Here is a 27,344-nt window from a genome sequence, read left to right on the forward strand (position 1 = left end):
TGGGTTGATTTTTGAGAATGCCAGCCATTATCAAGGGAGAGTTTCAGTTTCTTTCCAGCAACACTAGTTTTTACACTAAAAATAGAGCACCACCATATGTTTGTTACAAAGCAGTTATCTGTCTGGTTTGTGTGCTAGTACATTAATGTATGGCATACAAATCTAATATAAAGTAGATTCTTCAATCTGTTTATCTCTTTGTATCCAGTCTCCTTCAGCGCAGGTATATATTATGCAAACACATCTGATAAAAAGATCAGCTTCACAATTTAATTTGATGCAGTATTATTTAAGTCAAGGTTGGAGATATTGATTGCATGAAAGATGTCTTGGGGCCAATACCTGAGATCCTCACTCCATTTTTACTCAGATACACAGTCAAATTACTGAGCGTTTGACTGAGTAAGGGCTCACTAAAACAGATTGGATTTTGCATGACCCTTTACATAGGTGCCTTCTTCCTTTCTTCCCTTCCACGCCCCTGGTAATGACCAGTGTAAAGGCCAAGCGGAACTTCAGTCACTGTGCTTTAGGAAGCACAGGGACTGCTCCATCTCTGCTCTCCTCCAGGAGGCTGCAAAGGGGCAAGACCATGGAGCCCCTCCCACTCTGCACAGAGCAGGACTGGCACAGTAGGAAGAGCAGAAGTGTAGTAGCTGGCATGCTCCTTTTCATTCTGCCACGCACTGTTTTGTTTGGAGAAATGAGTCTCCACGCTGCCTCTTACTATGTGCACATTTTGAAGTCATTTTTCTGGAGAAATGATTCTCTGCTGAGTTGGATTGAGACAAAACGTTCAGTCCATCATTGTGAAGACAAATAGCTTTATTGTGACCACACACACACACACACACACACGATATAAAGTTGAAATATAGTTCTCTACAAATGCAAAGTTGATCTTTTCCCCCTTCTAAAATGTTTTGAGTTGAATCTCAGGAAAACTAACACGGGGGGGGGGGGGGGGGGGAGGGAAAAAGTACTGTAGTGCATTACCATACTGCAAGGAGAAATATAACACTGGAAGCTGGTTTCTTGTTTCTCCTTGCCACACTTTGAGAAATCTTGTAGAAATGGAATGGGGAAATCAAAACTCTGCATTTGTAGTTTTAACTTGTCACTGATACTTACAGAGTAGATCACCCTGCATTTTCACATAATGGATATATTAAGATAATTTCTCCAATGTATTTGGCACAAAGAGGCTTTTCTTCAACATCTAGCATTCATCTCAGCTTTGCCCCAGTCTATCCCACCCCTTTTTCAGCTAATACAGCAATTGTGAACTCAACAAGAAGAGTCCGCTCTCCACTCAAGCTGTGTTTAACTTTAGGGGCCACATTTTCAAGCCTTAGGTGTATAAGTTACAAATACATGCAAAAAACAGATACTTGATAGCCCCCTGAAATGATGTTTGACAATGTGACCACAAAAGTCCTCCCTTCTAAATACTGGGTGAGAAATCACTGTTCAGTAACTACTGGGAAATGCTAATTTTTAATTTCACTGTAACTGCAAATATAAAACAAGCATTTATGCTTGCAAAAGGTACAATGGCATGCAATATCTACTTGCACACACTGTCACCCATTATACATGTGTAAATTCATGTTTTGCAAATACATTTGGGCATAATTTGTGGGCCTACTTTAGACATGTATGTGTGAAAGTTTGGCCCCCAAAAATTCATAACAGGGTCTTACCTGGCCAGCTGTGGGTAAGCTTTGCAATGCAATTTCTTATATTAAATAATTATGCTTTAAGGCAATAACCTTTATTTTATTTTAAACAGAGCAAATTATTGAAAAAGACGAAGGTCCTTTCTATACCCATCTAGGAGCTGGTCCTAACGTGGCAGCTATTAGAGAAATCATGGAAGAAAGGTAATTAGCGCAAAGGCACAGGACAGATTAACATTTATCCTTTTGTGTATGTCAGAATTTTTCCAGTCTTTGCACATAAAGAAGTAAACAATTGCAAATGGAGTAATTATTTGTAGGCTTAGCTACTCCAGTGTTGCCAGCTTTACGTACTGTGCTATTCACCAGAGAGTCACAATATTTGACAGGGCTAATAGTCTGCTGGCTGGCACAGGCTGCCCACTTTGAGACAGATGCCAGCAAACCCAAGCGGGGACAAGTATTTATAAGCCTGCCAAGCAAGTGTTGGCTATGGCTGCAAAAGCAGGCATAGACCTGGTATTCCCAGTGGGGGATGCACATGCCAAGATAGGAAGAAGATGGAGGGATGAGAGCACTGAAAAAGCAAACTTCAAGCAAAATGTTATGTACAAAAAGACTTCAAATGGCTTAATCCTACTCACTTTCTTCCTGCAATGTGTTCAGTTATAATAATGGGAGCAAAGTAAGATTTGGTCCTGACACTCAATAAGCAATTCTTTAGCAAAACATCTTCCCTTCCATTATATGAAGAGAGCATTATTCAGATTGATAGAATAAATTATATATCACAGGATACTACGTTACTAGCATTCTTCAGATTACCAGCAAAACAAATGCTTAGGATACGTATATAATAGTTATATAGAGATGTGGGTCATTTATATATTCATAAATGTAAAACACTGCTAACATTAATAAGGTGTTAAAGCGGAGAACTCCAGCATACAACAGTAAGGATCTGCAGCCACTTGAAAACTGCCATACTGCACAGCCCATATGTGCATAGACACTATGTGCCAAATCCTGAGGTCCTCACTCTGCTGTCTCTCTGTTTTTACTTACTCCATACCCAGGCTATTTGAAGTTTTGCTTGAGTGAAGACTGTAGGATTTGGACCTGATCTATTGGGGCCAGATTGAAGCTAGCAGGTGAACAGGGGAATGGTACAATATAAGGAGCTTCTTTCCCCTGCGACTCCTGTGCAGGGCTGGCTCCAGCTGCAGACTCTGCACTAGCCCAAGTACTTCTGGCTAGCGTTAGCAACTCTAACAAGGGAGTGTGATGCTGGCTGGTTCATGCCAGGGTCCCAGGCCTCACTTGGAAACTGACAAATACATAGCTGACATCAGTCTGGCTCACTGGTGCGTTAGTATTGTTAAAATAGGTATTAGAATTATAAAAATGTGATTACTGATTAGACTGTATTGAATGCTTGTAAGTTCCTGCATGCATTAATCATCATTAATTAGAACATCTGTGTCCCATATTGTAAGGTAATATTTGAACGTTGTATTATAAGCCTCTGTGACTGTGTATATCACCAGACAAGAGAGACGTTAACTAATGTAAAGTGCTGATCTCCAACAGAAGGTGTTACATCCTGGCCAACAAGGAAGGCCTCTCAACTCCAGACAAACTATTGTGGAACATTAAAGAGGACAAAAAACTTTGTGCCCTCCCCTCCAATGAAGATGAGACATCCAGGTGCCTCCCATCAGCTGAGTTTGCAGCTGAAAGGGCAAGGGGGAAGGGAATAAAACCCCCTAACAAGAAGGAACTGTATCTTTATGCTGCTTGGACTCTGGAGGGCAAGGATGACTGGGGCATAAGAAAAAAGATTCCCAGTGCTTAGTCTGGGTTAGCCCTAAAAGACATCTAGAGCTTGCTTATTATAGAAGCTTCTATTACTTTTTGACAGTTAAGATTGGAACTCATTTGTGTCTATATATATTTACGTGCTTTAACCTTGTAAATAACTTTCTTGTTTCCTTTCCTATTTAATAAGTTTTTAGACAATTTACTGTAGGATTGGCTACAAGCGTTGTCTTTGGTGTAAGATCTAAATTGTGATTGACCCGGGGTAAGTGACTGGTCATTTGGGACTCGGAGCAATCTCTGGTGTAAGGGACCATCTGCCATAAAGGCAACTCACCTGGGTGGCAAGACAGATTGGAGTACCCAAGGGGACTGTCTGTGACTCCATGTTAAGGCTGTTATAGTGCCTGAGGAGTTCACACTTGATAACTGGTTGGTGAAATCTGAGTAAGGAACTCACAACCAATTTGGGGTTTGTGCCTTGTTCCCTAACAGTCTGCCCTGTGATTAGTACTCACGTTCTTGAGCCACTGCAGGACAGCTTGACACTGGCATAGTCTTGACAGGATTCACATACCACAGGTCAATTAAGGTTATAGATCTTAACCCCAGCACTACTAAAAGTTTTAAATTGATACTGAGAGTTCTAAAAGATAAATAATAGACACAATGAGTGAACCACAGTCATATGGTGGTCTTGTGAGAAAAGAACTTGAACAGTTACATTTGGAGAGTGGACCATCCTATACAAAGAAGGCCCCACTTCAGGAGTTGAGAACTTTGCTCATAAGTTTTGACCAGACACCAGGGGAAGAAGAGATAGTGGAGCCCTAGGACCCTCCTACCCTAGATGCCACAGAGGAGACCACCACAGGGAAACTGGCCCAATTGACCTGAGAGCCCAGGAAGAACGCAAGCACCAGTGACCGATAGCAGAACTGCCAATCAGGGAGGCCAAGGCAGCAGAAGAGAGAGCCCACTTGAATCTGATGGAAGTTCAAGCAATGCATCTCAAAATACTGGAGCAACAAAAAGAGCTTCTCCATGAAGTGAGTACACCCCACCACCACCACCATGCAAGGGAGTGGGAGAAAGTCCACCCAACTTATAAAGAAACTGACTGTATAGAAGAATTCCTGTCCACCTTTGAGAGACTATGTGGGATGCACTATATCCCAGCAGAGAAACAGATGTCTATCCTCTTAACCAGATTAACTGGGAAAGCCAGACAAGTTTTTAATGATATGGATGAGGGTGATGCCATGGTGTATATAAAATTTAAAGAAAACATATTGAAAAGATTTAAGATTACCCCTGAGACTTAGTTTAAGTATAGAAACCTCAGAATGTTTGACAATGTCAGTCATCTTGAATATGTACATAAAATGTGTAATTATATGAGAAAATGGGAAATGGAGGTTGTAGCCCTTGGGAGGTGCCAGGATAATGGCCACTTGTGATGATGAGGAATGCTGAAGGTGAACATGGAAAACAGATCTGATGGCTCAGAAGCAATTGTTATGGGTAGTTACAGATGTGAGAAAGGCAGCCATCTGTGACGAATAGCCAACCACAGTTTTCGAGGCTGAAGAAATTGCTGATAAATATGTTGCATTAAGGGCCCATGGCGAGTGCAAATCTCAAGGGAAGGGAAATCCTCATGTCACCCAGGTTAAGAAGAAAGAGGAGATTGGAAATAAACGTAACCCCAACTTCAATTTTTTAAAAAAATAACAATAACAAAGGAACCCAGGGTTTAAAATCCCCTACCAAAAGGGAAATCAAGTAGTCTGCCATCACTGGGGGGCTCCCCACCATATAAAATAATATTGCCTAAAACTTAAGGTGACCTCACACCCCCATATGCCACAGTGAATGACACTACCCTTGCTTCAGAGGCAGCAATAGAGCAGGAGAAAATAATAGTGAACTATATTAGGACTGAACCTTAGGAAGGTAGTTCAGAATTTATGTAAAATGCTAAATGGAAATGGCATAGATTGTAAGGTCTGGAGGGACACAGAGCCCTCACTTTGGTCAAGGAAAGTTTGATAAGGGAGGAAGACAGACTTCCTGGTAAGAGTTGAAATATATTAAGCTTCGGCTGAATACTCTGTACCTTTGGCCAAAGTCCACCTTAAGTTTGAGGATTTTAAAGGAGATATTATTGTGGGCATTCGGAATCTACTTCCCACTGATATTGTAATAGGTAGTGATACCTTAGCCATGTCTAAGCAGGTTAATGTCATAACTTACAGCTATACTCTTTCTGGCTGCACTTCACCTGGCTTATCTACAGACAGCTGGGAGGGCTGCAAGGGGGAGGGAAATACCCTCAGTCCTTTATAAGCTGTGAGTAACAGTCTCTCCCCAGAGATTCCATGGCTTTGCCAGAGTCTGCTCTTAACTTAAGTGAAACACAAAAGGAATTTATTGAGGCTCAACAGGCTGATCCTTCCCTGCACCAGGAGAGGAGTGCAGCTCAGAATAATACCCTGACTGGGGAAGGAAAGGGTAGATTTTTTTTTCTAGAAGGAGGCTTGTTGTAGAGGGAGGCTTCCATAAGGAAAAAGAGGCACCGTGGTGAAATTTGCAAGCAGGTGCTTGTGTTTGATAAGTACAGGACAGCGTGGCTGCAGGTAGTTCTTGATTGCCCCTTTGTTGGACACTTAGGGGTGAAGGGAACCTGTGATAGGCTCCGACAGAATTTTTATTAACCTCACATGTGTGAGACAGGAAAAAAATACTGTAAGAGTTGTGTCATATGTCAGAAGCATAAAAGGCTAAACGGACTCTACAAGGCACCTTGGCAGCCATTGCCCATCATTAAGGAAGTGTTTGCCAAAGTGTTTGTAGACATTGTGGGACCCCTACCCAGACCTTCCAGGAATGGAAAGAAATGTATACTGGCTGTGGTGGATTCTGCCACCAGGTACCTGAAAATGAGAGTTCTATCTAATGTACAAGCGGAACCTGTGGCTACTGCCCTAATGACCAGTTATAGCAGGGTAGGTTTTCCCAGGGAAATCTTCTCAAATTGTGTTGCAAATTTCATGCTTGTCGTTTTCAGAAAGTTACAGGAGTTGTGTGGAGTGAGGCATATAAAGGCCACCACAATCATCCAGAAACTAATGTGCTGGTAGAAAGATTCAGTAGGCTATTGAAGTCTATGATGAGGATGTGTGAGAGAATGACTGAGATGTTTGCTCCCTTGTTTGTGTACCCCAAGAGTCTACATGGTTTTCCCTCTTTGATCTTCTTTACGAGAGACAGGTGAGGGCACCTCTCGATTTAATTCAAGACTCTGGGAGGGTAGTACAGAGGAGTTAGGAAAGCCTGGGGGGGGAGAATGCCACTCATTCTAAAGACAATTTAATGGCTATGATGGACTTAGTGCATCAGAACCTTGGAAGGAGTCAGATGTCTCAGAAAGCTTGGTATGACAGGCATGCTAGAGAAAGTCTTCTATATAGGTGACTTGGTATTGATTCCTGTGTGGGAAAACAAGATACAAGATTGCTGGGAGGGACCTTTCGAAGTAAAAGAGAGAGGGAATGAGGTCACTTATGATGTAATGAAACCCCCTGGCAGGGGAGCTGTGCAAACAGTACATGTCAATAGATTGAAGGCTCACCATGACAGAGAGATGGCGATGAATATGATTTGTTATACTTCTGAGGGAACATTTTCTTCGCCTTTAATGGATTTGGTCAAGGAAAGTAACGAAAAGACTACTCCGGAGAGCACTGAGATTTGAGAGGGTTTGAACCTAGTCAAAAGTGGGAGATATTGGTTCTCTTGAAATACCACAGGCAGGGGCATTCATTTTCCAGCCTCCTGGGTTTAATTTAAAAAATAATGCATTCCATTGAAACTACAGCGCCCTGCCCTGCTCCTAGCAGAGCCTATGCTAATAGTGACTTGCAAAGACAAATTCAGGAGGAATTGTAGAGCATGGTAGACGTGGGAGTGATCACTAAATCAAAAAGTCCCTGGGTGTCTCCTATTGTGATGGTACCTAAAAGGGATAAACCACGAGATTTTGTTCGGATTTTAGAAATGTACACACCATCACCCAACCTAATTCCTACCCCAAACCCTGGATAGAGGTCCAGTAGAGACATCCAAGTTTATTCTTCCCATCAGCTGAGTTTTCAACTCAAAGCACAAGTGAAGGGAATAAAACCCCCTAACAATAAGGAACTGTATCTTTATGCTGCTTGGTCTCTGGGGGGCAAGGATGACTGGGCATAAGAAAAAAGATCTCCAGTGCTTAGCCTGGTTAGCCCTAAAGGATGTCTAGAGCTTGTTTATTATAAAAACTTCTATTACTTTTTTAAACTTAAGATTGGAACTCATTTGTGTGTATATATGTTTACCTGCTTTAACCTTGTAAACAACTTTCTTGTTTCCTTTTCCTTGTTAATAAATCTTCAGATAGTTTATTATATGATTGGCTACAAGCATTTTCTTTGGTGTGAGATATAAAGTGCAACTGATCTGGGGTAAGTGACCAGTCTTTTAGGACTGGGGGTAGCCTGAATATTGCTGTGATCTTTGGTGTATGAGTTCATCTATCACAAAGGCAGGTTCACCTGGGTAGCAAGACAGATCGGAGTACCCTAGGGGACTGTCTCTGACTCCATGTGAAGGCTATTGTAGTGCCTGAGGAGTTCACAGATAATTGGTTGTTGAAATCTGAGTAAGGAACTCACAACGAATTTGAGGTTTGATAGTCTGGTTAGTACTCACGCTCCTGAGCCACTGCAGGGCAGCTTGATAGGGTGGGTGGACCATATCCCACACTCCTCACTGCGCAGGGGAGCACACATCTTTAGAAGGTGCTACAGGCCGCACCTGGGATGCAGTATGTTTATGACTCCACAGCATTCCCAGCTCAGGGCTTTAGTTCTACCATTTAGGCCTTAATATTTACATTTAATCAGTAAAACAGAAAATCCTACATATGAGACTTTGGCAGCATTATAGAAGAAACCTTAATTTTTCGAACTTTTTGACTTTTGAGGGCTTGATTTCACAGCTTATTGTATTCACTTTTTTGCATTTAATTTCTGCTGTTTTGGCATAAGGAGACGATCTAGAGGTATTTTGGTTGACAACCCTCATACCCTCAGCTGGCTTCACCAGAAAAGCTCAAAAATGACTTGAACAGAAGCAGGCTGGGAGTCTTTTATATTGTAGGAGCTGTGTGGTTCAAGATGGCTGAGGAACTACAAAGCTATTTGGCTCTTACAGCTAATACTGCATCCCTAAGTCAACCTTCCTTTAAAACACACACTGAAATAACTATACAAATATTCTAAAACACAAGTATGCAATTGCTGAGTTTAAACATACATAACGTTGACATTACTGAACTGGCTTTCAACACACTTGGCTTTATTTTTAAGGCTTCAGATCTACAAAGCAAGCTAGGTCTGGAATTTCTAGTTATGTGAGAACAAATGTCTCGCATGAATCCATGGAAACGTGTGTTTATCTTTTCCCTCATCCATCCTCTACACTGCTCACATAACTCAAAACTATCAGCTGCTATTTTGCAACTTAAGGAAAGAGGTCAGAAGAGATTAAAAAGTATATCTTATCTTCACTGTATAATTTACTGTTGTGAGAATAATATTATAGAAACATATTGCAGTGCAACCTGATTAGCTAATTGGTAGGAAAAATGGTTTTATAAAGAATTAAAACTGTTTTGCACATGGTTAATTTTTTTTAAAAACAGCTGTACATTAACATCTCAGCCTTTAACTAGGAAAAAGGCGATATACTAATTGCCTTTACCACATGTGTAGTCCAACATGGTTGGGATTTTAGCTATATAATTACCTGGGGTAGTATGGAATTGCAACTCCATAGCACCACATCTAGGAATTAGTCCTTTTTCCCCTTCTTTTACTCATGAAGAAAATTTAATACAAACATTTGTATTTAATTTAAACACATAAATAAGAAAAGCAAAACTGAACGTTCCAATAGCAGAGTTAACTTTGCCACACGACACACATGTAATGCTTTCTATTACTAGTTAGAATACTACATATATAGTAGACGGTTATCTGGGCCAAATGCTACCCTCATTTATGTCCATACAACACCACTGATGTCAACAGAGTTGCACAAGTCCACCTAAAAACAGGAATTGGCCCAGTTATGAAATGTGGCTAAGTTAATGTTTCTGTTGGAACCATGATGTTGCATTTACTGAGAGCTGTTCAAATTTGCAACTAAGTGGGCTGTTTCAACTTTGGTATGCTATTGTGTTGTGCAGAAGGGCACCACAACATCAGCAATGGCCTTAGGCAAATGCCTCTGGGGGACACGGAAGGAGGAGTGTGTTTAGAAATGACAACAAATCATGCAGTGATTGTTCTGCACAGCACAGGCTTCAAATTGCCAGCTGGTTCATGGCGGGGCGGGGGGTGGGGGCATGGAGAGCTGACTATCTCCCCTTTGGGCTGTATGCTACTGCCTGTGGTTCTTACACACTTACAATTTTGGACCAGATTCCACTCCAAACGGGTAATTATTCCTGATTTACACCAAGATAAGTGAGAATCAATCCAGATCTCCAAATCTGCAAAGGTTTACAGACACATTATCAAAGGCATTATTTTAGTGTACCCTTTAGCCCTGCTTAGGTATAGAAGGCAGGCATAATCCTTATCCATACTAAATAACTAAATGCAACAAGTGACTAGGAATGGATGATAATCTACGAGCATGTCTTAAAATAAATGCTGACTTATGCTGTGTCTAAAGCAGAAGTCAGTATAGAAAGTGAGTTGAATGTAACTATTGCATCTCAACTATTCCATGACAATGATAAACTGAAAAAATGACTAAATACAGTTTAAAAAAAAAAAAAAGGGGGGGGGGGGGGTTAAAATACCTATCAAATGAGTGTTTCCAAATGATCAAATACAACAAATTCACTATAGAAAGGAGCTATCTGGTTTGAAAAATTTAGCACAGATGGACAATTTTAATCCTTTATGACCAACTAAATACATTTTATAAAATGGCCTCTTTCACCATAGCAACATATTATTGTACTGATATGAATGACTGAAATATTATGATGCATCCCTTCTTGCTTAGAGCTAAGAGTTTATTTCTTAAGATAAGACGAAGAAATGTGCTCATATTTTAAGTATTTGTGCAGACCACATTCAAATTCAGCTGCTTATTGTATTTTTTTTATTTGCTTGTTTGTTTAAGATTTGGACAGAAGGGTAAAGCTATAAGGATTGAGAGGGTCATCTATACTGGAAAAGAAGGCAAAAGTTCTCAGGGATGTCCTATTGCTAAATGGGTAAGAGTGATATCTACGTGTCCTTAATAATCTAGTTCAGTTTGATCATTCATTCATGTATTTATTTTAGTTGAAGTAGAATTAAAACAGCTAAGTACCAACAATATCTCAGGCCGCCCACTTGCCCACTCTGAGCCAGTTTCTGCCCTGACACCTTTGCAGTTCCTTCAGCTGAGTTGCATGCATGTGAGTGAAAGCAAAATTTGGCCTAGAGTTATGAAAAAAAAGATACATTCTTTTAGATATAAGATCCAGAATGTTAGACACGCTTCTTACTGTTACATTTAGCGTAGAAATAATTAAGAGGTGCAACAGCACTACTACAATGTTTTGAAAATACACTTTCTGATCAACAGAGGCCAGCACGCTCTTTTAGTAAACATTGTCTGCTCGGGCATGATCATTACTGAGTACTTCGGGTCGGTTGATAGGAAACAAGATGAGGACAAATTGATGCCTTTTTAATGATAGTCTTTTTGTATGCCAGACTGTACCCTCTTGTAGAAATACCCACAGTAATATGGGCACTGAGAGGCAGGAACTGTCTTCCTACTTTGTTTGAACTTCACCTACCTACCACCGTATGCGTGCTGCCATAATGTTTACACATGATAATTAATAATAAGGGCACATGAGGTCACAAAACACAGAGGCTGACCTCAAGTTTGTAATTTATCATCTGGGCACAGCAGGAATCAGGGGAGAGAAATGAGGTCAGGCTCATCTGTGAAGCTTTTCTAATCTCTTCCCCCAATCTGTGTGGCTCTTGCAGAAGAGAGGCCTAAATTATTCACCGTTGCCTTAGGGAGGATTTATTTGGGTACAAATATCTACTGCCATCTCTGCAGAGGGAAATACCATGGGGAGTATCTAGCTTTTCCTGCCCCCCTACTACAGCAGTGCTCTGTTCTGCCATAGTACCCTCCTGGACACATTTCTGTTGGCTCAGAGATATTCTGCAAAGGTGGCATTGCACCTACCCCAACGCTTCTGTGCTCTTCGGACAGGATCTATCTCATCTAGACTCCCTCAGTTTCAGGAAACAGAAGGGAACGATCCTGGCCCTTATCACTATACTACTCAATGGAGGCAAGAATCTGTGTGTCAGAAGCATCAAGGGGGAAAACATATATTGGCAAATGTAACTTTTTACCATTACTGTTGAGGTTTCATGTTCTCTTGCTTCTCATTAAGAAATGCCTTTTTTGGGGGGGATGGTGTTGCCGTACATGCAGGTAGTTCGTAGAAGTAGTGACGAAGAAAAGCTGCTTTGCTTGGTGCGGGAACGAGCTGGCCATACCTGTGAAACTGCAGTGATAGTGATCCTTATCCTGGTATGGGAGGGGATTTCCCTGAGTCTGGCAGACAAGCTGTATTCTGAACTCACCGACACTCTAAGGAAGTATGGCACACTCACAAACCGACGGTGTGCCCTGAATGAAGAGTAAGTGAAACAAATCATATTCTCCTTCCCCTTGAGTATGCAATCAAGCTACAGCCAAAAGGGCGGCTCTCAAACAAACACAAGTTCCACTTAAGTCTTAGATCTGATTTTCCTCTCACTGGTTTTATACTGGTGTGTCACGATTAACCTCACTGGAGCTACTCTTGATTTAGGCTGATGTAAATGAGAACACAACAGGGCCCATTACTGCAGTGGTAATTGTACTTGCCCTTGTCTGATCGAGAGCAGAATTTGACTCACACAAGTTTATCTAGATCCAGTAGGACAAATTCTGTGTTGGATTTCACCGGTGAAGTCATGGCAGGGGGGAGGATTTTGGTTCAAAAGCTGCAAGATGTATATATACACGGCTTTTAAAATTAGCCAATTCAAATTACATATTCAGGGCTTGAAGAAACTTCTCTCGAGAGCAAGCTACTTTTGAGATTTTGAAACCCTACTGTCCTTGGGTGGGAGACAAATTAAGCTTCATTAAAGTCAATGAAGACCTCTTTCTGCACTCACAATTACAAAATATCTCAATATAAAACAGACATTCAATATATGTGCTTTCCCATCTAGGCTCACAGGAGTGCATAAAGAGAATTAGCTGTATGATTTCTATATACCATTAAGTTGTGTGGCTACAGTGTTTAATGACCGTTCATTTTAAATCTCCCCTCACCCACAAAAAAATTAGAGAAGTGAGCACAAATTCTCTCAAGGCTTCATCTAAACAGAGAAGCACTTTAAAAAGCTTAGTGGCTAACAAAACCTTGATAGTCTGTCAAAATATTTAATGATTTGTAACATCTTTGTTTGAGTCAACTAATTTACTGCTAGGAAATTGTAGTTTGCTCTCCTTTATCTCTTTCTCCCTTTGATGGCTATACACAGAAAGAAACGCCATTCAGAACAAGGCTTCCTTTCTTACAAATATTCTGTTCTCTCTTTTTGGTAGCATGGGCATGGCTTTGTTTCAGGAACTTAGTCCTATCCCAGTTGGCAAACAGCAGTGAGTTAACTAGTTTTTCCTAGGAAGTCAAGAGACCACTTATTCGACAAAGCTTTATCTTATGGGGCCAAAACCTGCCCAGGCTATTCAAGCACAGAAAGCCAAAAAGAAGCAGATATCCTGCACTGATGGTGGGCAAATAAGGAGAAATGCCACACAAAAGAACTCTACCCCCATATACATGAACATGTACATTATTGACATGTATTGCATGAATTTTCAAGCATGCAGACTTTTACCCATGTACGGCTCTACATGCTGTTGATAGCCACATAAATGTTTCTCTTATTCCTTAGACGGACTTGTGCATGTCAAGGGCTGGACCCTGAGACTTGTGGTGCTTCTTTTTCCTTTGGTTGCTCCTGGAGCATGTACTATAATGGGTGCAAGTTTGCCAGAAGCAAGATCCCAAGGAAGTTTAAGCTGCTGGGGGATGATCCAAAAGAGGTTGGTGTTAATTTTAAAGTGAAGTTTGCCTCGTATAAAATGTTTCTGTTGTTCTTGTGGAGTTGAGGTACAGTAGACACAGGGCCAGAATCTCATTTGAAATCCACCCACAAGGGGAAATTAAGTAGTCAAAATGGATTTACCCTTGCCACTGAGCCAGCTTAATTGACTGCCAAAATGCTGACAACAGGTCAAAACCATGAGACATGAAACGATATATGCAGGTTTTGTGGAAGAGCAAGAAAGGGCACACCCAGAACAGTTGTGGCTATATCAGGCCCACAGACAAGCTTTGCACATGCAGTTTCCACAATGGCAGAATACAGGATGTACTAGGTTGAGGTATATAACTTTTTGCAGCTCCGAGCTGGACTAAATTGCATGGAGACAGTATGAGGGAGCTGTGAGATACAGTGGGAGTGAAAGAATGGGAGGACTCATTCAGTGGATGCTGCTGCCTCGCCAACAGTGTAGGAAAGGTTTCCAGAGTGGCCTCTAAGATGCTGTAAGTACTGGACCCAGAACTGCATGCTGATCATATCAAAGCATGTCATAGAGCTCAGCAGCCGTGCCTGTAGCTGGGGAACAAGTTGATTTTGAAGTTCTGACTCCAGTGGGTTCTAGATACCCTCAGCTAACAGGGCTGCTAATTGTTAATGGGCTGCCTTTCTGTAGAGGGTTCTACTGATTGCCTGGCTTACTTTTTTGGCACATACAAGTGCAAATGTGTCCCCTACGATGGGGCTTGTCTGCTGATGGATGGGCCACATAACATACTAAAAGTTGGGGCATTTTATGCAAAACCCATAATATTTAGCATTTCAGACATATAGTCAGTGACTTATCATGTAATTAGAGAGCTGGTCACATTTTTTGGATTCTCAAATTTTTTATGAAAGAGGCAAGAATTTTGATAACATTTATCATGGAATTTTTTTACTTTTTTTTTTTACTTTTTTTAAAACTTTTTTTCATGTGACATTTTTATGCCTTTGTACTATATCTAGCAGGCATCATATGGTCTGTGGGTTATATTAGCACACTTGATATTCTATTAAAAATGTTAGCATCACTGAGACAGTTGTAACTTTTGACCCTCCGTGAGGTTTTTACTCACGAAAGCTTATGCCCAAATATATCTGTTAGTCTTTAAGGTGCCACCAGACTCGTTGTTGTTTTTATAAAATACCTATGCTCGATGAGACTGCAACAAAGAAAGCGTGATACGTATCACACGTGGGATCTACACAAAGACTCAAAGAAGAAGTGACATTTTATGAGTTGTAACTTGTAGGCTGGAAAGGAAAGCAACATAATGGTTCCAGGTTTTGGTAGCAACCCAAAAAAAGGGACACAGTGAAAGGTTTTTGATAATGTCATACTGTGATTTTGGGTTCCTGTGAACCCAGAACTCAGATTGAAACTAGCAGGTCAAACTTTTTTAACCAAATTAGTGCATACCAAAACTGATAGATTTTTCACAGCTTTTCACATGCTTTTATGAACATACAAATTCCCAAAATGATTACATTTCTCTGTGTAAATCTGCTGCTTTTTAAAAACTTGGAATGAGGCCTGTATTTTTAATTTAAGAAACAGATCTGAAATTAGGATTCTGGGCATGAGAAAATAGTGGAGCAACTTAAATTTATTAGAGCACTTCATGTTTTTAAGAGCCTTTCATTTTGAAAGATTGTATCTCTCTTAAAAACAAAAAGTAAGTGGTCATTTGTATCCCAAATTGTTCTACACTAGCCACACCCACAACTCTTGATTGCTCAAAAACTGTCATTTTTTTCAAAGTCTGAAGTATTCCAATAATTTTAAATTGCTACATAGAGAGATAATTTCATTGTATTGAAGTGTTATGATTTCAGAATGTAAAACTCTCAAATTAGATGGATTAAATTGATGCTGATTGGGCATTCTGTTATTTTTTCTTTTCTTTTTTTCTCTCAAGGTTTTTAAAGGGGAGATTTTTTTTTTTATTTTTCAAAAAACTGTAATAACTAGTCATATCATGCTTGGGTTTAACCTTTACATAGTAGGATACATCTTTTCTTATAAATCAGATGAGCGTTATATGATGCCTCCTTATAAGGATCATAGAAGCTCATTTCTGGACATATGTTGTGCTTTTAAAAACAGTAAAAGGGATCACTATAAGAATTACAAGGCATTTACAATGCATATTAGGCATTTATACCAGTCATCTCTGTAGTATCATAGTGTCCAGTAGCTTCTAAAGATGGTAGATTGCATATATAGTAATATGGGTGGTTAGATGATAATATGTTAACATTATTTCATCTGATAACAGGAAGAAAAGCTAGAGTCCAATTTGCAAAACCTATCAACTCTAATGGCACCTACCTACAAGAAACTTGCACCAGACGCATATAACAACCAGGTAGGTCAAAAAGAGTTGGCAAAGTCACTAAAATAATCTGATCTTTGCTTTACTTTGCCAATGCATGTTCTTTGCTGTAAGTTATTGTTTACAGTTTGTGCCAATATTGCTCTTATGTTAGACTAAATCTTGCTCACTCAATACATTATATAGCATTTAACATACTAGCAAACACTTTGCTCCTGTGATTGATAAGGTCCTTAAGGTTTCCAGATTCAGCATTATTCACTGGATAAATTGACAGATGTTCCATTTCCCTGATTTACTCCAATCCAAACCTGTCTCTGCATGTTTGGTTCCAGGGCAAATCCATTACTGGATTTTCCAATTTAGATCCCGCAGAAATTCTACAAGAACATCTCATGCACCTTCAGCCCCATGGAATCTGAACATGATTCCTGTCTTTGTGCTGGCCTTGAACCAGAACCCTAACCTCACTCTAATCCAGATTTGAATCCAAACACTGGTTTTTGTTTCAGATTGCACAGGTTCACATCTCTCAAGCTTTGCTTTGATTTTCAGATTTGAATGAAATAAATATCTCAAATTAAAAATAAAAATAATCACCAAACTAGCCAAGTTCTTCCTGGTGTGGAAGCCAAACCTCAAATTTCACATTTTAATGCCAACCCATAAGTTTACTCAAAATAGGGCCCATGTTCACCTGAAAGGTTCATGAATCTTTGTGAAGTTTTTGACAACTTCTAACTTTCTAATAAAACGTGAAACCAAGAATTGTGTGTGACTTGCGGTTTCAGTGTGAACATTTCACAAAATTAGTAATGAAAACACAGTAGGAAATATTGTGCTGATTATCAATAATCTATTTTTGAGCACCATCATGCTTGTTGTTATATCAAATATAGTGAAAGACTGTCAACGTGCCAAGAAATTACAATCTAATGGTCATATTCTCCTCTAACTTCTCCATACAGCCCATTGGAAGTCAGTTTTCCAAGGAAATGCACTCTTCCTAAGTAGTTCAATATTTCTGAGCCTGTGTTTATAACTTAACAACATGCCAGACATTCAAACTATATACTGTATTTTATCATCTGAAGAAATGGGCCAATGCCAGGAAAATGAAAAGTAATCTTGAAGGAGAAGTATTGTCAGCTAAATACACAAATATAATAATGACAGAAGCATGGAGTTTGAACAATGGAAGGCAACATGGAACTGAGTAGCAAGAAAAGAAAGAGGAGCTTGTATTCTCATTTTTATTACCGTAAAGTAATTTCTTGGAATTGTTCACCTCTAAGAACTATACTCTGCCATTGCCAAGATATTAGGAGGCTAAGGTATTCAGTAGTAATTCCATGTAATGGGCTGTCCAGATAAGTTTCAGTGATTACTTGACTTCTGTTTCCAGATTGAGTATGAACACAGAGCGCCAGAGTGCCGTCTTGGTTTAAAAGAAGGTCGTCCATTCTCAGGGGTCACTGCCTGCCTGGATTTTTGTGCTCATGCTCACAGAGACTTGCACAATATGCAGAATGGGAGTACATTGGTAAGTCAGTGCTGCATAAAGCTGCCTTGTTTCAGCACTGATTTCTCATATTTAATTCATTATCTATATTTCTATTAAGCTTGCACATAAAGCTAACTGCTAAAAGAAGAGACATTCATCAGTAACTGGAGGTAAAATGTGCAATCCGTACAGGATTTTTCATTTAAATGAGACTTTAGAGAAAGATCTAAAATAGATTTGGCTGAAAAACTTCAGTGGCACAGTTTTCCACTGGAAAATATAGTTTGAAATTGAAACAGTTAGTGAAATCAGTTTGATTTTGCCAAAATTCCATTTTGGAGAAAAAAAGGGGGGGGGGGATTTATGATGATGCTAAAACTTCATGTTTTGACATTTTTGGAGTGAAATATTGTGAATTTTCCTCTCAAAATGACTTTTCACTTTGAATTTTTAAAATTTTGTGTTACATTTGAAATTTCAACTTTATTTCATATTATATTATAACCAAAAGATTTTGAGGTGGAAAGATTTTATTCCCTCAAATTTATTTTGCAGAAAATTCAAAATTTTCAGGTTTAATTTCAAATCGGAATAAAAACAAATGTCAAAATCCTTTCAAATATAATTTCTGTTCTTTGGCCAGTACTAAATAAAACCCTTGCTCTTGTCCCACAAAACTCTACTACTCTCCAGAACTTGACACTGAAAAATATAGCAGAGCAAGGTTAGCTGGCTTCATTGAATAGGAGAGTTTATGGCTTACTTCTATCTACTGCATGCTGTCAGTGAAAATATGCAAAAAAAAATGTGACTAGCTTGCTGTAATTTGAAGTAACTGCATCAGTGCGTGTAAGCAGGTGCTATTCTCACCGTGGTCTACGCAGAACATCCAAATATTTTACAAAGTCTAAACTTACTCCCTTCCTGGGGCTTGACTTTCTTCAAAACACTATTAACAAAATATACACTTCCGTCTGAGTTTTCTCCCCAAGACTGGCTGGTTTTCCTGCAGATCTTTCTGTCTTGCAGCTTCTCATTCCCTTTGAGAGATACCCCCATCACATCTTATATCCTGGATGGAGTTCACAAGATGTGCCTACTGCTATGTCTCTACAGCAGTTCCTTGAATCTGTATCTGGCATTCAAATATCTAATGTGAGGTTGACTCAATGAAGGAGCCTGCATTCCAGTACAAGGCCCTAGAGTCTGCCATACCGTTACGCTGCCCTTGGAATTTTAGGGTGGTCTTTGAAAGTACACCTCTACCCCGATATAACGCGACCCGATATAACACGAATTCGGATATAACGCAGTAAAGCGGTGCTCTGGGGGGGCAGGGCTGCGCACTCTGGCGGATCAAAGCAAGTTCGATATAACGCGGTTTCACCTATAACGCGGTAAGATTTTTTGGCTCCCGAGGACAGTGTTATATCGGAGTAGAAGTGTATATGTAATGTCATGGGATTTTTTTTTTTATACTAAACAGCATTGCTAATATGTAGCTAGCTATCGTGCCACAACCTAAAAAAAATCTTGCTGGCTGTAGAGTTCCAGGAAGCCTAGCGTTTCAGTTCCCTGACCATGGAATCATTAGCCCAAGAATTCACTTAACTTTTGGGAACACATGGCTATCCTGCCTACTTCCAGTTGGAATATGGAATGTGAGGAAAATACACATTTTATATAAAGTGTCCCTTAATATTGCCAAACATGGGAAAGGTCTGGGGGGGGGGGGAGGGAAGTTGCATGCTTGGATGCTGAATCTAGAAGCAAAAAAGAAGTTAAAGCTTAAACAATTTAAAAAAAGGGGGGGAGGGGAGGGGGAGCAGGGGTTAGCATTCAGTTGATACCTACATTGGATGCTCTATTCGGCATTACGTCGGTTATGTCATCAGCCTTGCAATCTGATGTTAGTGGTCAACTACCTGCCATTATAGAGTTATCTGAGCTGACAGTGTAATGCAAAATAGGCCAAAACTCCACAGAGTTTTCTGTTCTTCTCACGCTGATTTTTGATGGTTTTTCTACCATACCTTTTGGACAGGTGTGCACACTAACCAGAGAAGACAATCGCGAAATTGGCCAAATGCCAGAAGATGAGCAGCTGCACGTACTCCCATTATACAAAGTCTCTGATGTGGATGAGTTTGGAAGTACTGACGGCCAGGAACAGAAAAAGAAGAATGGCAGCATTCAAGTCCTCAGCTCCTTTAGGCGCAAAGTCAGGATGCTGGCAGAGCCTGTTAAGACATGCAGGCAAAAGAAGTTAGAAGCCAAGAAAGCGGCAGCAGAAAAGCTTTCCTCCTTGGAGACTAGCTCGAGCAAAACTGAAAAAGATAAGTCGGCAGCAGCACGCCACAAACAAGCCAGCTCGGAGGCTGCAGGTCATGCAAAACAGTTAGCAGGTAAATGCAAGAATCTTCTATTAGTCAGTACACTTGTTAATAACAGTAACAGTAATTAACCATAGAAATGAAGGCAGTTTATAAAGAGCCTTGAGAAAACCATGAGGCCGACTAATTGAAAGTCTCTGGTAAATATAAAAAGTTGGGGGGAGAGAAGCAGGGGTGATATCATTGTATGGGTCTATTATAGATAGGCTTGGCAGAATTTGATTTTTTTTTTTTTTCAAATTTTGACTTAATTTTTGTTTAAGATTTTTTTGTTTTAACAGTTTTTACTGTTGTTGAAAATTAAGGGGGGGATAGGATTGGGGCTGGGGTTTGGGCAGTACTGACAGCGGGGCTGCCGGGGGTTCTCTACATGACCAAGGGGCCCAATACACTGGGGAGCAAGGCGTGGAGGTGGCTGCAATCCTGGCCTGACAGAGCAGAGACCCCCAGCCCAGACTGCAATGAGGGGACAAGCCCGCAGCCACAGCGTACTGACGACAATTTCCTGCCCGAGGATGGCTCGAACACTCCTGAGTGGTGGGTGAGTGAGTGAGCGAGCGAGGCCATGACAGCGCAGCTGCAGATGGCTCACCGCACTGCTACAGGGCTGGTGACACCCAATCCCTGCAGGCACAAGCAGGGGAGACTGCATTCCCACCAATGCGGATCAATATTTTTTTCCATCCATTTCAATGTGTCAAGTGAAATCAATGTTTACCATCATATATTGATTTATATTAAATCCTGCCAAGCCTAACTATGGGCCACCAAGTCAAGAGGAGGAGGTGGATGAGGCATTCCTAGAACAAATAAAGGAACTCTCCAAAACACAAGGCCTGGTAGTAATGGGGGACTTTAACAACAGAAGTCTTAGAAAATGAAATGTATTGGGATAACTTTTGGTTTCAGAAGTTGGAGGAAGTAACCAAGGGCACAGCCATTTTAGACTTCGTTCTCACTAACAGTGAGGAATTGGTTGTGAATCTGAAGGTTGAAGGCAATTTGGGTGAAAATGAAATGATAGCTTTTATCATTATGATTCTAAGGAAACTAAGAGCAGCAAAATGAGGACAATGAACATCAAAAAAGCTGAATTTAACAAACTCAGAGAACTGGAAAAGAAGAGCCTATAAAAAGAAAATCTAAAGGAAAAAGGAGTTCAGGAGGACCTGGCAGTTTCTCTGAGAGACAATATTAGAAGTGCAACAGCAAACTATTCTGATGCAAAGGAGAGATAGGAAGAATAGTAAAAGGCCAACATGTCTATTAGGAGCTTTTTAATTATCTGAAAATAAAAAAGGAATCCTACAAAAAATGGAAACATAGATGAATTACTAACAAGGAGTACAAAAGAATAGCACAAGCATGTACATCCAAAATCAGAAAGGCTAAGTCACAAAATGAATAACATCTAGCTAGGGAGGTGAAAGGCAATAGGACGAGGATCTATAAATATATTAGCAGTATAAGGAAGACAAAGGAAAGTGTAGGTCTTCCAATTAGGGGAAGGAGAGCTAATAATGGAAGACATCAAGAAGGCTGAGATGTTCAATGCCTATTTTGCGTCCAATTTCACTAAAAAAGTAAACTGTGACCAGAGACTTAACACAATTAATATTAATAAGGGGAAAGAAATGCAAGCCAGAATAGGGAAAGAACAGGTTAAAGAATATTTAGGTAAGTTAGATGTATTCAAGTCAGCCTGGCCTGATGAAATTCATCCTACGGTACTTAAGGAACTAGCTGAAGCAGTTTCTGAACCATTAACAGTTATCGTTGAGAACCTATGGAGGATGGATGAGGTCCAAGAGGTCTGGAGAAGGGCAAACATAGCATCTATCTTTAAAAGGGATAACAGAGAGGGATTATTGACCAGTCAGTGTAACTGATATCAGGAAAGATACTAGAACAAATTATCAAACAATCTGTTTGTAAGCACCTAGAGGATAATAAGGTGATAAGTAATAGGCAACATGGATTTGTCAAGAACAAATCATATCATACCAACCTAATTTCCTTCTTTGACAAGGCAACTGGCCTAGTGGATGGAGGAAAGCAGTAGACATGATTGTGATGTTGCACTCCTTATGATTTTATGAAAATATGCTAATGAGTGTGAATATAACGTAACTGGAATATGCTTCATCCAAAAAGTCTCTTGTAAGGTAGCATTGCAAAGCTTATAATCTACAGAATGTGATCATCCAATTTGTATAAATGTATCATTCTTGTATCTGAAACTAGAAATATGTAATTATGCAAAGTATGGGCCATTAATGGTGGTTTAGAATCTTGATGGCTCCCATCAACTAGGACAATTGACTGTAGATGGCTCTGTTTACTTGCAAGCCTTCCTGTCAGTCAGGCCGGGAAGAATGAAGGCTTGGGATCTCACAGGACATGTGACCATGTCACCTGGTACTGGAATTGATCTTAAACCTGGTGATTTTCCATTTAGAAGGTAGGGTGGGGACCCAAAGAGACAAATGATTCCCGCCTTGTGCCAAAGGTATATAAGGGGGTGGAACAGAACAAAGTGGGCTGCAGTCATGAGAAATCCCCTAACTACCACCTGAGCTGAAACATGGACTGTACCAGGGGAAAGGATTGAGTCCAGACTAGAAAGGAGTCTAGTTTGTGAAAGAAGCTTATTGGAACATCTCTGAGGGTGAGGTTTCATTTGTAATCAGGTTCTTATTGTATTAGGCTTAGATTTGTGTGCTTTTGTTTTATTTTGCTTGGTAATTTACTTTGTTCTGTCTGTTATTACTTGGAACCACTTAAATCCTACTTTTTATATTTAATAAAATCACTTTTTACTTATTAATAAACCCAGAGCAAGTAATTAATACCTGGGGGAGCAAACAGCTGTGCATATCTCTCTATCAGTGTTATAGAGGGCAAACAATTTATGAGTTTACCCTGTATAAGCTTTATACAGAGTAAAATGGGTTTATTTGGGGTTTGGTCCCCATTCGGATCTGGGTGCTGGAGACAGGAGCACTTCTTAAGCTGTTTTCAGTTAAGCCTGCAGCTTGTGGGGGACATGGTTCAGACCTGGGTCTGTGTTTGCATCACACTAGTGCAGGGATTGGCAACCTTTGGCATGTGGCCCGCCAGGGCAAGCACCCTGGCAGGCCGGGCCAGTTTGTTTACCTGTCGCGTCCGCAGGTTTGGCAGATCGCGGCTCCCACTGGCCATAGTTCGCCGCTCCAGGCCAATGGGGGTGGCGGCCAGCACATCCTTCAGCCTGCACCGCTTCCCGCTGTCCTCACTGGCCTGGAGCGGTGAACCATGGCCAGTGGGAGCCGCGATCTTCCGAACCTACGGACGCGGCAGGTAAACAAACCGGCCTGGCCTGCCAGGATGCTTACCCTGGCGGGCCGCGGGCCAAAGGTTGCCGATCCCTAGGCTAGTGTGTCTGGCTCAACAAGACAGGCTACCGAAGTTCCAACCTGCCAGGGAAAACGGGCTCAGAGGTAGTCTCAGCACATCAGGTGGCAGTCCCAACGGGGTCTCTGTCACCATGATACCTTGATTTTAGTAAGGCTTTTGACACAGGTCCACATGATATTCTCATAAGCAAACTAAGGAAATGTAATCTAGGTTAAATTACTATACAGTGGGTGCAAAACTGGTTGAAAGACCATAATCAGAGTAATTATCAGTAGTCTGCTGTCAAACTGGAGGGGGTCATACATAGTGGGGTCTATCCTGGGTCCAGTACTAGTCAATATTTTAACTAATGACTTGGATAATGGAGTGGAGAATATGCTTATACAATTTATGGATGACATCAAGCAGGGAGAGGTTGGTAGCACTTGGAGGACAGGATTAGATTTCAAAACAGCCTTGACAAATGGGAGAAATGGTGTGAAATCAACAGGATGAAATTCAGTTAAGACAAGGGCAAAGTACTTCACTTAGGAAAGAAAAATCAAAAGCATAACTACAAAATGGGGAATAATTGGCCAGGCAGTAGTACTGCTGAAAAGGATCTGGAGGTTATACTGGATCACAAATTGAGTGTGAGTCAACAGTGTGATGCAGTTGTAAAACAAGCTAATATTCTGGGCTATATTAACAGGAGTGTCCTTTGTAAGATATACAAAGTAATTATCCTGCTCTGCTCAGCACTGCTGAGGCCTCAGCAGGAGTACTGCATCCAACTCTGGGTGCCACACTTTCGGAAAGATGTAGACAAATTGGAGAGAGTCCAGAGAAGAGCAACAAAAAACCTGTGAGGAAAGGGTAAAAAGACTGAGCATATTCAGCATTGAGAGATGACGACAGAGGGTGGATCTGATAACAATCTTCAAATATGTTAAGGGTTTTAAAAAGAGGACTGTGATCAATTTTTCTCCATATCTACTGAATGTAGGACAAGAAGTTATCTGTTTAATCTGCAGCAAGTGAGTTTTATGTTAGATATTAGGAAAATCTTTCTAACTATAAGGGTAATTAAGTTCTGGAATAAGTTACCAAAAGAGGTTATGGAATCCTCATCATTGGAGGTTTTCAAGAACAGGTTGGACAAACACATGTCAGAGATGGTCTAGATATACCTAGTCCTGTCTCAGCCCAGGGGGCTGGGTTACATGACCTCTTGAGGTCCCTTCCAGCCCTATATTTCGCTGATTCTCTGGCCTATAGAATTTATAGGTATTTAGGCGTCTAGAGATGCAGATAGGTACCTAACACTCTCTATGTTAACTCTCCATCAATGGGAGTTAGGCACTTATCTGCAACACTAAGCACCTTAAATACCTTTAAAAATCTGGCAGGTTCATTTTAGAGGCTGCTTTTGAAAATTTAGCCCTTATATTTTATGCATTTGACTCTTCTCTAGGACAGGTCACACTATGACTTTTGTTCCAAGTTTTCACATATCATCTTGCCAGAAACTTGGAAAAGTAAAAGTGTTTAGTCAACTGTAAGAAGAATTGTATTTGTATTTCTAGAAAGGTATCCTTCTTTTAATCTATGTAGGAAATGTAATGGAAATTGCTTTGGTGTTTTCATCTAGTGTCAATGTAAACATTTTTTGTTTTTGTTTTCCCGTCTGCAGATCTTTTACGTCTTTCAGGACCAGCCGTGCTACAACAGCAGCAACATCAACAGCGTACTCTCGCTAACAGCCCTCAGTCAAACCCTGTCAACTCTTACTCTGGTGCAGGTCCTGCCAATCTTTACACGAGGCTGCCTAATCCAGCCAATGCTCATCCAAGCTCTTCATACACTTCAGATCTCTATGGAGGGTCCAACCCCATAAATCTTTATAGAACCTCATCACAACCTTCAGGGTCTTATTTGAATTCTTCCAATCCTATGAACCCTTATTCAGGATCACTAAGTCAAAATAACCAATATCCACCTTACCAATGCAATGGAAACATGCCTATGGACAACTGCCCCTCTTACTTGAGTTCCTACCCTTCACAACCTCAACACTTGGACTTATATAGGTATCAGAGCCAAGACCCTTTATCTAAACTAAGTCTGCCACCCATTCATACACTATACCAGCATAGACTTGGGAATAACCAGAGTTTTGGTTCCAAGTACTTGAATTATGGAAACCAAAATATGCAGGTAGACCCTTTTAATAATTGCACCAATAGACCAAATGTACACCACGCAGGGTCTTTTTCCCCTTACTCCACCCTTGAGACTGACAGCCACTTTATGGATGTTGCCTCAAGATTAAAATCTAATTTTAGTAATCCAAGTGTGGACTATACTTCCATGAATAAAAATGGTGAACATCCCCTACATCCACCTTCACATCTAGCACATGATTACCACTCAGCTTCAAGTATATTCAGTGGTCCTCCTCATTCACTACATCTCCAAAATAAGGATAGTGAAATGACTCCACATACAGCTAATGGGTTGTCTAATATGCTTCCAGGTCTTAACCACGATAGGACTACTCCCCAACATGGTTTAAATAAAACTGATAGTCTGAATCCAGAAAAAGCAGAGGAGCCCGATGATGTCTGGTCAGATAGCGAGCACAGCTTTCTGGATGCAGATATTGGAGGAGTGGCAGTTGCCCCATCTCATGGGTCAATTCTCATTGAATGTGCAAAACGTGAGCTCCATGCAACAACCCCCTTGAAAAATCCCAACAGGAACCATCCCACCAGGATATCACTTGTCTTCTATCAACATAAGAGTATGAATGAGCCAAAACATGGTCTGGCTCTGTGGGAGGCAAAGATGGCTGAGAAGGCAAGAGAAAAAGAAGAGGAGTGTGAAAAATATGGTCCCGATTACGTGCCTCAAAAATCTTATGGCAAAAAATCAAAGCGGGAGCCTACTGAATCACATGAACCCTCAGAACCAACATATGTGCGCTTTGTCAAGTCTCTTGCACAAAGGACTATGTCAGTCACCACAAACTCCACAGTAACTACATCTCCATATGCCTTTACACGGGTTACAGGGCCTTACAACAGATATATATAACTTCACACCTTTGTTGGTTACCTCATTTTAAAAAACAAATTGTCAATCGAATAGTTCTCAGTTAGGTTGCAGGGAGGGGTGGGCAGGGAAAGAAACAGTATTTTCATTAAACTTGTCAATGGAAAAACCTCAGCACACCAGCAAAAAGAGGTAATCTTACCACCGCACTTATTTTCCACTGACTTGTAAGTGGTCACAGATGGCATGTGGAAACAAGACCAAAGCATCCTATGCAAAAAACAAAAAAAAAGTGTTTCACAATTTACATTTAAAAACACTGGCTCCATTATTGGAAGAGAGAATCTGCAAATGTAACTTTTTTCCTTACAGTTTTGCCCATCTGTGACCACTTTTAATAATATCGACTTTGCATAGTTATGGAACAGGAGCAAAAAATTAAAATACTGTAGTATTACAACAGCAGGAATCTTAAAATACCATCTGGTGCTGAATCTATGATGTACTGAAATACTGGAATTATGGCTTTTAACATGCAGTTTTTACTGTAATCTTAATAGTCTCTTGATTTTATTTAACAAAATAGATACATATAGAACATAATGAATAGACAGCAAAACACTGAATTTGTTTGGATATTCTAAAACATGGTGCTATCTAAGAAAATGGTGTCTTTATTATAACCGTTGAACAGTTAATGCCTTTATAATAGATTAAAATGTTAATGGTGTATTCAAATATCCTTGAACAACAGGGGGGACCTTTTCATTCATGTTTGTATCAAATTTGCCTGTAACTAAAACACGCTTACTTTTTAACATATGGGAATTAAAGACCTCTGGATTTTGCTCATCCAGTCAAGTCCTGGTGAAGGGACAATAATATATAGAGAGATATTTTTT

The 27,344-nt window shown here is 40.3% G+C and overlaps 1 protein-coding gene across 2 annotated transcripts in view; it reads left to right on the forward strand.

Moving 5' to 3' along the window:
• TET2 (tet methylcytosine dioxygenase 2) overlaps positions 1-26,523 on the forward strand; it is an 87,632-nt gene extending 61,109 nt beyond the window's left edge. The window contains exons 3-10 of one of the 2 annotated variants that reach the window (XM_005287874.5): positions 1,793-1,883; positions 10,740-10,833; positions 12,069-12,277; positions 13,589-13,739; positions 16,060-16,149; positions 17,522-17,659; positions 19,665-20,025; positions 25,082-26,523. In XM_005287874.5, coding sequence (XP_005287931.2) covers positions 1,793-1,883; positions 10,740-10,833; positions 12,069-12,277; positions 13,589-13,739; positions 16,060-16,149; positions 17,522-17,659; positions 19,665-20,025; positions 25,082-26,484 — 2,537 coding nt within the window. In that variant the 3' untranslated portion in view covers positions 26,485-26,523. The remainder of the gene's footprint in view (positions 1-1,792; positions 1,884-10,739; positions 10,834-12,068; positions 12,278-13,588; positions 13,740-16,059; positions 16,150-17,521; positions 17,660-19,664; positions 20,026-25,081) is intronic. The other variant, XM_005287875.5, reaches the window with a different exon arrangement.
• The last annotated feature ends 821 nt before the right edge of the window (positions 26,524-27,344 follow it).

This window comes from Chrysemys picta, chromosome 5, assembly GCF_011386835.1.
Source record: "Chrysemys picta bellii isolate R12L10 chromosome 5, ASM1138683v2, whole genome shotgun sequence".
NCBI lineage: Eukaryota > Metazoa > Chordata > Testudines > Emydidae > Chrysemys > Chrysemys picta.